This window comes from Bidens hawaiensis, unplaced genomic scaffold, assembly GCF_021521415.1.
Source record: "Bidens hawaiensis isolate Kalapana, Puna unplaced genomic scaffold, B.hawaiensis_p1.1 tig00014233_1, whole genome shotgun sequence".
In the NCBI taxonomy this organism is placed as follows: Eukaryota; Viridiplantae; Streptophyta; class Magnoliopsida; order Asterales; family Asteraceae; genus Bidens; species Bidens hawaiensis.
In genome coordinates this window covers 36384-48082 of record NW_027492227.1, presented here as the reverse complement: position 1 = coordinate 48082, position 11699 = coordinate 36384, and the positions used below count along the sequence as shown (strand labels likewise).

The following is an 11699-nucleotide window of genomic DNA, read 5'->3' as shown; positions in this document are numbered from 1 at the left end:
CTATAAACCTAGAGGCTAGAGGGATTTCTTGCCTCTTTAATCTTTCCGCAAGTCTCTAATTATTTTTTAACATTTGTTGTACTGGTTGTGAGTAGATTAGAGACAAAACTGTAATGATAAAGGTATAAAGTAATATTATTTAATTTAACAAGAATGAGAAATTTAGTATCCTGTAGTGTAATTGTAAAGATGGAAATGGAGATTCGAATAAGAATGCTCTAAGTAACAATATTTTTTATTAAATTATATATTTTTTTTATTTAAGGTAATTGAAAACTAGGAAAAAGTTAACATACAAATTAAATTAGCTTGCTAACTGTAATAATCAAGAAGTGTAATCATATATATAACTAGCTTTAGAAACCCGTGTTTACACGTGATAAATTAATGTATAAATTACAATGATTACTTTAATACAAATAAAAAAAATTATAATTAAATTACAAATATAGTCGTTTTATATCATCAAATATGTTTGAATTTTAAATCAAGAATGAGTTGTTCTACATCGGTATACAATGATGAAACAATGCCACTGAAAACAACATTTAAAATAATGAGAACTTTCGATGTGAAAGATGTAACTAAATTCTTTCACTAGAAATTATTCATTCCATATATGGTCATAGGCAAAAAGACACCAGATTTTCCTTTTTGAACAGCTATCATGTTGTCCTTTTAAACGCTGTTGTTCAACTATCACAATAGTCTTATAACAAATATAAAAGGTGAAAAAATTTGTTTATGATTTGTAAGACTGAATATTTGTAAAAAAAAATAATAAAAATGTTTAGTATAGTTTTCTTTAATATGAAGATGTCTCAAAAAAGACAAGACATTATAACTATTAATCGATTAAAGAATGACCGAAGGTTAAATGGCATTAGTGCTAACCATTATAACCAGCCAAGATGCATGGGTTGTCAGCATCTTGCGCAACACCAAGGATCTTAGCTCGAGCTGCAAAAAATCCATAGTTCAAATAACTGCAATGATAAATATAAAATGTTAACGTTGAGCAAATCAACATGACCGGATGCATAAACAAACATATCCAAATTGTTATTGTAACAAACTAATACTCAATATTACTAGATATTCACTATTTTTTTTTTTGTATTTTTTTATATGCATCTGAAGACAAACCTGTGAATATAAAGGTAATATTTGGTTCCCATGAGAAACATTTCTTTCACATAAGGATCCTCTCCTTGTGCTACCGTTGGAGCCTTGGCTGCATCTGCTTCTGAAATAGCATATGCCATTTGTACCGATCCGCCACCAAGTTCAACTACTCCAACAGTGTCTGTATAATCCTTGCCTAATTTTTTTAACAGATAATTTATGGCCACCTATAGCCATTAAAATTTTTTAATATACATAACACTAATATGATATAATAATATGTAACATAAGCAACTTACCCATAGGTATGAACCTTCTTGACTTCCATCCAAAACAGTTACCCAATCATCATTTGCATAATTTATATGTAAACGCTAGCTCGTCTGCTTCATGATCAGTAGGGTGATTTGCTGCTTCTATGATGAATTTAGCTTTAACGTCTCTTGCATTTTCTCTTCAATCGACGATTTAAAGAAAAATAAAACCAAATCCGAATTAGAATAATGAAAATCATAGAACTGGCAAATCAAATATTAAAGAATTCGTATCAAATTTGAAGTCTGAAATCACCTGTTTTAACCTTAAAAGTCAACTTATCCACTTTTAGAAAATTGAAATGTATCTATATATGTCTTGATCCCGTACCTGATAATACCCGAAAACCCGAACCGGTTTCATACCTGGAACCAGGTTTTTCCAATACCCGAAACCGGGTTTTTCAAATACCCGATCTATACACGAATAATAACTGAAAAATACCCAAAAAATACCCCTAAAAAGTGCAACCCCTAAAAATTTCCAATCTATACCCTAAAAAACCCGAAAATATGGTTTACCCGGAAATAGGGTATTCAAATACCCGGTTCTATACCCGACCCGAACCCGATACATAGGGTCAGGGGCGGACCTACATAGTGTGGATCGGGGTCCCGGTACACCAATGTTTATAAAATTTACTTTAGGTGTTATATTACATTTTTAAAGGACCCCATAAATATTAGAACTTGGAATCCATAGTAAAAGACTTGAACTAGTCCAATGGTAAATCCCTTATTTTCCTTTCAAAAGGTCCCGGGTTTGACCCTTGCTGGGATGTGATTTTGCTGTTTTTTTTAAATCATATTCCATGTTAGTGTAGTTTAGTTATGTAAACCTTTATCATTTTTCTGGTTATAATTTCATCCTTATTATTTGCCTAGGCTTAATACACATAGTCTTGTATAAATTATCAAATTGCTGTTAGATTGTGACTTATTTTGTTAAAAACTTGAATTTTTGAGCTAATTATATAATTGTTATTGAAAAGGAAGTTTTGAGCCATCATCTTCTTCAAGTAATACTTCTAATAAAGTTGATTTGGAAGACATTCCATGATATCTCTCCGAAAACCGATTTCATATTATTATGTTAGCTAAAGAGATGAAATTAGAATGACGCTTGCATTTGTTATATGGAAAGAGAGCTACTTGCATTCGCTTTCAAAAATTAAATGTTGTAGGGAACAATTTTAAGAATTGCAATATTTTTTTCTAGTTTCAAATGACATTGTATTTTGTGTGTTTTATTATGGTATTGTTTTTTATTATTTTCTTCGCCTCAACCCAACCCGAACAACGACCGATCTGAAAACCGAAAAAATGGGACCCCATTGTCCAAAAATCCTGAGTCCGCCACTGCATAGGGTATGGATTTTAGAGGCAATACCCCGACCCGGGTAGTGCTAATACCCGATCATACCCGAACCCGAGTTTTTCTAATACCCGTATGCCACGTGTACAAAAAATTGACAACAATGTTTCCGGCGGCCACTCGATTTTCCGACAAATAATCCCGGCCGGCTGTTTTTCAAAATCTCGGTGGCCGCCTAGTTTGTGGTCAAAATCTCGGTGCCACTTTGATTTTTTGAAATGTTCCCGGAGCTTGCTTTATGGTTATGTTTTTTTATAAAAAGACATGGCAGACTCTTTCACAGTTTCACTTGGACTAAAACTACATGCACTGGATAGTGTTATGGGGAATTACATAAACAAGGGATTCAAAAAATACCACCAACATGCGTTTAAAATCTCTCTAGCATGCACGGTTACTTATGGTGGTTGCTTCTAGGAAATTTTTGGTCCAGAGTAGAAGTTCAACCCCCTTCAATTCAACGACGTTTCAGCACTTGGATGTGTGACATCCTGATGTTTAATTTTGGTTACCTTTTGTTCTTGTTATTGTGTTGAGTTTAATTAGCCCAAGAATTGTTCTTTTCATGACAACAACTGTTGATTAAAGCCTTAATCTTCTTTACCTTTTTGTATATATCACATTTATTAATAAGTGTAGTTTTAAGAAAAAATAATATATATTTGTGAAAACAGTATGTATTTCTATTATAAAACTAGTATAATCGGTTCTATGATAATCCTGGATTTACATCTTAGAAATAATCCACTCGTCGGGAACATTTCAAAAAATAAAACTACAAAACAAGTGCCGGTAACATTTCGGAAAATCAAGTGGCGCCGAAATTTTGACCATAAATTAGGCGACCATCAAGATTTGAAAAAACAACCGGCCGCCGGGAATATTTGTTGGAAAATCGGACGGCTGCTAGGACACATTATCACCCGTTTTTGTATACGTGGCATTTGCTTACTGGTGTAGAATAAGTGGGTAGGACAATGAGTTTTAAAGTGGACATTATTGAACATGTGAGATTTCTATGAACCTTTATGGAATAATATTGGTCAAAATGAACAATTTGATTATTTTCCGCTTTTTTATTCTTGCGGTCAATTGCGAAATACACTTTCCAACTCCCATTTCAAATTTAACTCAACTGAGCTCCCAAGATTGTAACTATGGTCCACGTTGAGTTTGGACGTTACCATAATGTTAAGTTTCTATTTGAATTCATGTAAATAGACCATTATACCCCTCCAGTTTGCATTCGTGTGGTTGATGATATAAAAAATTCGTACCCTTCTTATTTTTCCTTCCACATTTAAATTTTATGCAAATACGATATTTGACTTTTAGTTTGACCTCTTGGTTAATTAATCCAACTACTCCAAGAATTGACCTCTTGGTTTTTCTTTCATATACTTGATTTTTCGACTACTAAATTTGTTCACGTATGTCGTGAGTGGTATGGGTTGAAACATCCAAACAAGGTCAAGCTATTGAGGGTGATAATAGAGACTACTTGGTATTTTGAGGATTTTTATTATCATATTATTTTGTAATCTAAAATCTTAGATATAGAAGCCGAAAATGGTTAAAACTAAGAAGCCAACACACAAATGAAGTTTTATTACATTCAGATCAAAGAGAACACGTCAAATACAAATGAAACATTCTGTCTAAAATTTAAAAGTAACAATCCATTATGTGGTGGCGTTGGTGGTAGTTAGTTAGCTACCGAAACTGCTTCAATTGCACTGCCTAATGGCCATGCAGCTTCAACTAGTGCATCTTGGTACTTTATTCGTATCGCGAGTGTAATAGGTTTCCAGGGTTTCAAGCCTGTTCAAACAACACAAAATATATATAAAAATTCTTGTATTTAATGTTTTGTACTAATATTACATGTCATAGTCTCCATCCCTTGATTCATATAAACACTCCAAATGAAATCAGTCAAAGAATACTTATAATACATATAACCTATTAGATCATTCACATGTGATACTCTGTATCACTCTTTATTTTTTAAATATGAATGAATAATAGGTTTTTCACTATCCGCGCCACATCCAATTCTTCATCACTCTAAAATATATAGTAGAGAGTAACTATAACTATATATTTATATATAGAGGCTACTCATCATTCTATATATTTACGTGAGTGAGAAAAATAATAAAATAAGTGTTTATGAGTAAGATAATAGACGGGTGCCCACGCAATGCAGCGGGTGTTTGAACCTGTTAATCACGTAACAAATATAAGTGTTTATGGTTTGGTTAAAAACCTTGAAATCGTTTAAATCGGTCATTGGTTTGACTTCTTTTTACTTTTTCATTTTTTACTTTCGTATTGTTGGTCGGTTTCAAAATTTTCAAAACGTAGAGAACGGTTGGTTCGAGGTTTATACTGACAACTGGCCATATGAAACCTGATCAGAATGTAAATGTTGAATGCATCTAATGTTTTTTATCATTAATTATTAGATATGTTTTGTAATATATATTAGATATAGTTAAAATTTAATTGAACATAATCTTTTTATTACAAATAACTTGGCTATACAACTTCTAATTAACCTAATTGCAGTTCGATTCATTTTGTGATCTTTGTTGTTATTATTTCACGACATATATATTCCATTAATATTTACAATTTATGTGGCTAAATTATCATTTTTTATTTATGATCCTCTCAAGTAGGGCTGTGCAACGGTTCGGAACCGTGAGAACCGAACCGGAACCGAAAATGAGTGAAAAATAAAACCGGAACCGAAACCTATTATAGTAAACTGGTTCGGTTCCAAAACCGCTAAATCCGGTTCTCGCTAATCGGTTCGATCATTTATTTATCAAATGAGTTATACAAACTTTGCAAATTGCAAAACAAGTTTATACAATTGTATGTCTTCTTTCACATTAAAACTAATTTAGATTACAACATGGACATCCGTTATATTTTTTTATTAAAATCTAAGTGTTGAAGTTAAATAAATCATTAGCAACGATAGATTAATGGAAGATCATATCATTTTATATTAAATTACCTTGATAGCTTAAATCAAAATTGACTATGGTTGCTAGTTCTTAAACGTAAAGAAAGAAGATTTGAATTAAAAAATGATTGAATGGATGTCGGTTAATAAGTTACTCTAAAAAATGAGGATTGGTAAATTTATTTAAAACTCTTTGAATATTCCGGTTCTTCGGTTCCAAGTCTAGAACCGCCGGTTTTACCCGGAACCGAACTAGGAACCGTTTAATACAAATTATGAGAACCGAGAACCGAACCAGTACACACATTAGCTGTTCTAAGGCACTGATTCGGTTCCGGTTCTTCGGTTCTGACGGTTCCGAACCGTTTTTTGCTCACCCCTACTCTCAAGTATCATATTATGTTTGCGTTTAGTTAAAACTAATGGTATATTTAAATTAATAATTATTTTAAACTAAATTTATTATTAAAGTTTAAACTGTGAAACCAAATTGGAACCAGACCGTTAGTAACGATTCGGTTTCAACTTTCAATGGTTGAGTTTGGTTTTGGACAAAAAATATCAGTATTAATGATTGGACTCACAAGTTTAACTTAAAAACCATCAAAACCGACACCGAACACCCCTACGTAACATATTAATTTATTTAAAATGAAAAAAATTATAACAATAAAAATTAAAGAGAATAAAATGTTCATTTTTATGGTGTACTTTTTTTATAAAAATATTAACGTTTGAAAAGGCTATAGTCGTTTAAAAATCATGGGTGGAAAGTTAGTTTACAACTTAAATTAAAAAAATAATATGGTTAAAGGTGAGGGACCAAACTTGTGAGTTGAATTAATTGTGTTTAAAAGACAAGTTTACCCTTACTAACACATGTACCTCATGCTTTAAGTGTTGTAAATTACTTAAAAATGAGTGTCTTAATTTGCCCTTGTTTGATGTATTATATATAGTATAGATACATAGAAATTGAGAATGAAATATTAAACGTTTTTAAAATATCAAATTTAGAAAAACAATGGTATTTATAAGGAAAATTGGTTTTTATTAGTCTCAACTAACGTCTTTTGGTCACTGCCGGTCCCAACTTTTAACGTATTTGTTCCTAACGGTCCGCGACTAACAGAATTCTAACGTCGTTAGTTTCAGGTCACCGGAAAAACGTTTTTGGCCGGAAAACACACATTTTTTCCCGAAAACTCAACAATTTTGTCCCAAATATCATGGTAACTTTGTATCGTACTTTTATGAACATTTTTCTAGTAAAAACCTCAATTATTGAGATCGCCGGAACCCTAGAACCATCGTCGGAATCAATTGAAGGTGCTTAAGTGAGGGTGGTTGATTGGCGGTGAGTCAATTGGTGGTGGTGACGGTGTTCAGGTGGTGTTTTTTCTAGAAAAAATTGACTTATTTGGCTAAAAACGTTTTTCCGGCGACCTGAAACTAACGGCGTTAGATTTCGTTAGCCGCGGACCGTTAGGAACAAATACATTAAAAGTTGGGACCATCAGTGACCAATTCGTTAGTTGAGACCGGCAATGACCAAAAAGCAATAGTTGGGACCAATAAAAACCAATTTTTCTATTTATAATTAAGTTATATGTATAGATAGACCTAAAGAAAGGGATGTGAGTGCTCATAAAGTATTTTTCTCATAAAGTCTTGCATTATTACTGTAATAATTTTATATGGTAATCGTAATTAACTAATTCATTATTTATAAAACACTTCTAAAAAGGAGATAAAAAAACACAAGTCAAACAACCCTTTTGACCTGTATTAAAAATAGCTCCTTGCCTCCTTTTGACTCATTACCTATAGATCTTGCTAAATAGGGTGGAAATTGAAGGACATTTTACCAAAGCCATCTACAAGCAAAGTGTATTGGTACAGAAGATCCATGCATATGTAGGGTAAGTTAGGGGCGTCCGCATCAGGATATGCAGATGCGGCATCTTGAAGTTTGGTTTGACAAGCTCGTTTGGCCGCTAACTTGAAGTCTCGTGGACGAACTGTGGCAACTGGTTCACTCGCATTGATAAAACCGGCCTATATAATTAAGAAAACGTAATTAGGGAAGGTTATCTCAGTTTTTGAAGGATGTACGTGTACGTTATAATAATAATAGTAATAATAATACTTCTTCAGCTCGATCGTAGTAGAAAGAACCCACAAATAGATGGTCTTGACCATCACCACCACCTCCATTCCATATACCACCAAAAGTGCAGTTCTTGTATGTGCAAGTTGATCCATCAGCTTTTAGAGCTTCTATTGCTTGTTTCCTGCACCTTTTCATGTGTGAACCAGAAGAAAGTGCTGAAGCTTTGTAATCAACTCCTCCATATGTATAAACCCCTAAAAGACATAAGTAAACAAATTAATATCATAACTATTTTAGAGCTTAAGAATATTCTCATTTGTAGGTTAAATGACATTAATGCTAACCATCATAACCAGCCAAGATGCATGGGTTGTTAGCATCTTTTGTAATATTGAGGATCTTAGCTCGAGCTGCTAATAATCCATAGTTCAAATAACTGCGAAAATAGTAGTAACAATATGTCAAAAGTATAGCAAATTAACATGACTAAATGAAGAAACAGACATGAAACAAAGTCATTAGAGTCCCAAAATGTACATCAACTTATCAAGATATCCAAATAGATTTTAATAATATATATTTGCATTTTTTAAGTTACACTTGGAGGCAAATTACCTGTGAACATAAATGTAATATTTGGTTCCCATGAGAGACAATTCTTTTACATAAATATCTCCATCTTTTGTTGTCTTTGGAGCCTTGGCTGCAGTTGCTTCTGAAATAGCATATGCCATTTGTACTGATCCACCACCAAGATCTACTATCCCAACAGTGTTTGAATATTTCTTGCCTAAATTTTTTAACAGATAATTCATGGTTACCTGTAGGCATTAAAACAAAGGTTTTAATATATATTTTTCTTACTTCTATATATTTTTTGAAGTGTATGAACAAACATATGTAAATAAGTAGCTTACCCATTGGTAAGAACCTTCTTGACTTCCATCCAAAATAGTTACCCAATCATCATTTGTCTTGAAGCTACTGTTAGCTTTTAGTAGATCTCTCACCTATATATATTTATATAAACATAAATCCTAGTTAATTCAATGTAATCCAAAAGAAATATCAATTTTATTTACTGGAGGGTTGTATCAGTATTTACAGCTTGTAAAATTTTTTCAGATGCATCAGCTCCCAACTGTCTCAGACCTGCAGTTGCCTACATTTAAATGTGTAATTTAGATATGTAATCATAAAACTTTAGCAAAATATATAACTGTTATTACTTATTTGTCATTTAAATCACTAACCCCGAGTTTAACCGGTGTATTTTGGCGCGTATCTTGTGGAACAACCTGTTTGGCATTCTCTAGTAAAGGAAGAAGAGAATTTGCAGCTTCTTTGGGGTTGGTTGGATATGCACTCAAACCTGGTTCCAACTACAATAAAGAAGTATCATTTGAAAAATCTTAAATCTCTTCCAACAAAAAGTTAGAATTAATGTATATAAAAACTTAATTACCTATAGCAAACATTGATTGTGTAACACGAGTAAACAAGTCGAGCCAAGCCCAGGCTCGTCTAGGCTTGAGTTCGGCTCATTTATCTCGTTTAGTAAGTCGAGTTAGGCTCGAGCCTAGGCCAAGCCTAGATTCGTCTAGTTAATATAGCTCGAGCTTAAGTCCAGCTCGTTTAGAGCTTTACTTCAAAAACTCGAGCTTGGCTCATGAGTAGTTTTTCAAGCAGAAACTTTATTAATTATATATATATATACATTTATATTTTTTCCGAAACGGTATATATACATTTATACTAACTTTATATAATTTTTTGGTTTAACTTTTATATATAACATAGTATATATATAATTAGTTGTTTACATCTTAATTTTATAAATAATAATAATAATAATTATTATTATCAATAATCTCGTTCAAATTTCATATTGTCAACTCGAGCTTGATAAGTGAAGCTCGCGCTCAAAACAAGTTTTTTTAAGTTTGGGCTCTAGCTAGCTCGTTTAAGCTCTATTTTATTCGAACTTTTAGCGAGCCGATCTCGAATAACTCACAAACAGTTGTGCTCATTTACACCCATACTAACGCCCTACCGAATTCTACATAAGCCGTGTAGAGACAGGTTTATAATGCCAACGTTGGTTTAAGAGCATTCCCATCCCATTCTCCATCCATATCTCTATAATTACACTAAAAAACACTACATTTCTCTCTCTTGTTTAATTAAATAATATTTTTTATACCTTTATCATTATAGTTTTCTCTCTCATCTACTCACAACCAATCCAACAAATATTAAAAAATAAATAGGGGAAACAATGTTTCCTCAAATGTTTCCCTAAATTTACAAAAAATCACTATATTTCTCTCTCTATCCTATAATTTACACTCACAATCACTCACAACCTCACCCTATAAATTGCAAACTTTTCTCACATAAATATGAGAAATGGGATGAAAATGCTCTAAGTAAAGTGGCCACTCAATATTAATTGGTATGAGTGTCACGTTGTAACATATAATAATGGTAAAGCAACAAAATAGTGATGTGAAGTAACTTCTGAAAAAACTCAATATCTTTGCCAACGTGCACAAGATCCAAGTTCTGATCAAAACAGAATACATGAACTCTACTTTCCGAACTACCGGCATCAAAAATCACGGCATACTTATTCGATGACGAGTTTGTCACGGTAGTTGCCAAAAGCTTTCGGTTGGTTGATAAAATGCCATCATTAAGAGAATAAACAGAAGGCAATAGAAACAAAACAAACGACACGAGTAGGAGAGGTGCCGAAATAAACCCGCGGTAGCCAATATGGTTTAGCATTGTGTACCGGATATGAGTGTTTCGGGTTGTGGGGTTTACTATTTAAGTCCGTTCCACAGTTTGGACAGACCGACAGAATATATAAAGTGACAAAGGGACAGCTAACGTTTGTTTTTTAATCATGTAGGTTGAATATTTGAAACAAAATCTAATTTTTTAAAGTCATGTTATTCACGTGTTATTGTCTATTTATAGGTAGTTTTATATTCTTTTATCGTTTCCCTTTTCGAGATCTTTTTTTATATATGTATGTGGAATTGGATGGATATGCTCATATGCATAATCCAATAATGCAGAAAACAATAATTGATAACACTGATACTTACAAACAAGCAATAAATTAAATGCATGAAAATACTAAAAAAGTAGAAAAAAATCTGCTAGTGATTTTGTGAGGCACCCAAAGACTCGTTTAAAATGAGAGTGCTTGGGTGGATGCTAGATAAATTAAAGAAATTAGAAGTTAATTGAAATAGATGGTTTAATTTTGATATACAATCTGTAACTTGTATCACTTTTGCCTTATGATTTGTTTTGATGGCTTGTCTTTGCTTGCCCCCTGTTTTGATAAATCTCACAAACAAAAACAAAAAGAGAGAGAGAGAGAGAGAAGGTTTTGGGCATAAGTCCTATTTATAACAAAAAAAAAAAATTAGAGAGGTTTAGATTTGATCATGTGATTTTCTCATATATGGTAGATTTCCTCAAAGTGTGGTCTCCGAGTTATACTCGGGGAATGAAAATGAACAAATGGGCTAGCGGCCTATCAATGATCCAGATAGCCGTTCCAAAGAACAATGTGGACCAAATTACCAATAATACATTTAATTATATACGCAGTAATTGTATCGGTTTTGATTTTCCATGTTGGTTAGTTTTTTTTAACGTCGATCAATATATGTAAACTATGTTAATACATTAAAAATGGTCATTTACATATCTCAAAGTATTTACTTGATGATACACACCACGTACCATAAGTATAAATATAAGATTTGTTTATGT

At 32.6% G+C, this 11699-nt stretch overlaps 1 protein-coding gene across 1 annotated transcript; it reads right to left on the bottom strand.

Moving 5' to 3' along the window:
* Window positions 1-4472: 4472 nt before the first annotated feature.
* On the bottom strand, window positions 4473-10739 carry LOC143546161 (apyrase 2-like). The gene is made up of 10 exons (XM_077037880.1): window positions 10373-10739; window positions 9947-9963; window positions 9158-9286; window positions 9010-9066; window positions 8822-8914; window positions 8520-8725; window positions 8249-8340; window positions 7941-8158; window positions 7660-7849; window positions 4473-4635 (listed from the first exon to the last, which is right to left on the bottom strand). The coding sequence occupies exons 1-10, from the start codon at window positions 10692-10694 to the stop codon at window positions 4520-4522; spliced, it is 1440 nt and encodes a 479-aa protein (XP_076893995.1). The 5' UTR covers window positions 10695-10739; the 3' UTR covers window positions 4473-4519.
* Between the last annotated feature and the right edge of the window lie 960 nt (window positions 10740-11699).

Coding starts and splice junctions, on each gene's coding strand:
- LOC143546161 (XM_077037880.1), bottom strand. CDS start 10,694: ATGCTAAACCATATTGGCTACCGCGGGTTTATTTCGGCACCTCTCCTA. Junction 9,067..9,157: donor ATACACCGGTTAAACTCGGG/GTTAGTGATTTA, acceptor ATTTAAATGTAG/GCAACTGCAGGTCTGAGACA. Junction 8,915..9,009: donor CTGAAAAAATTTTACAAGCT/GTAAATACTGAT, acceptor AAATATATATAG/GTGAGAGATCTACTAAAAGC.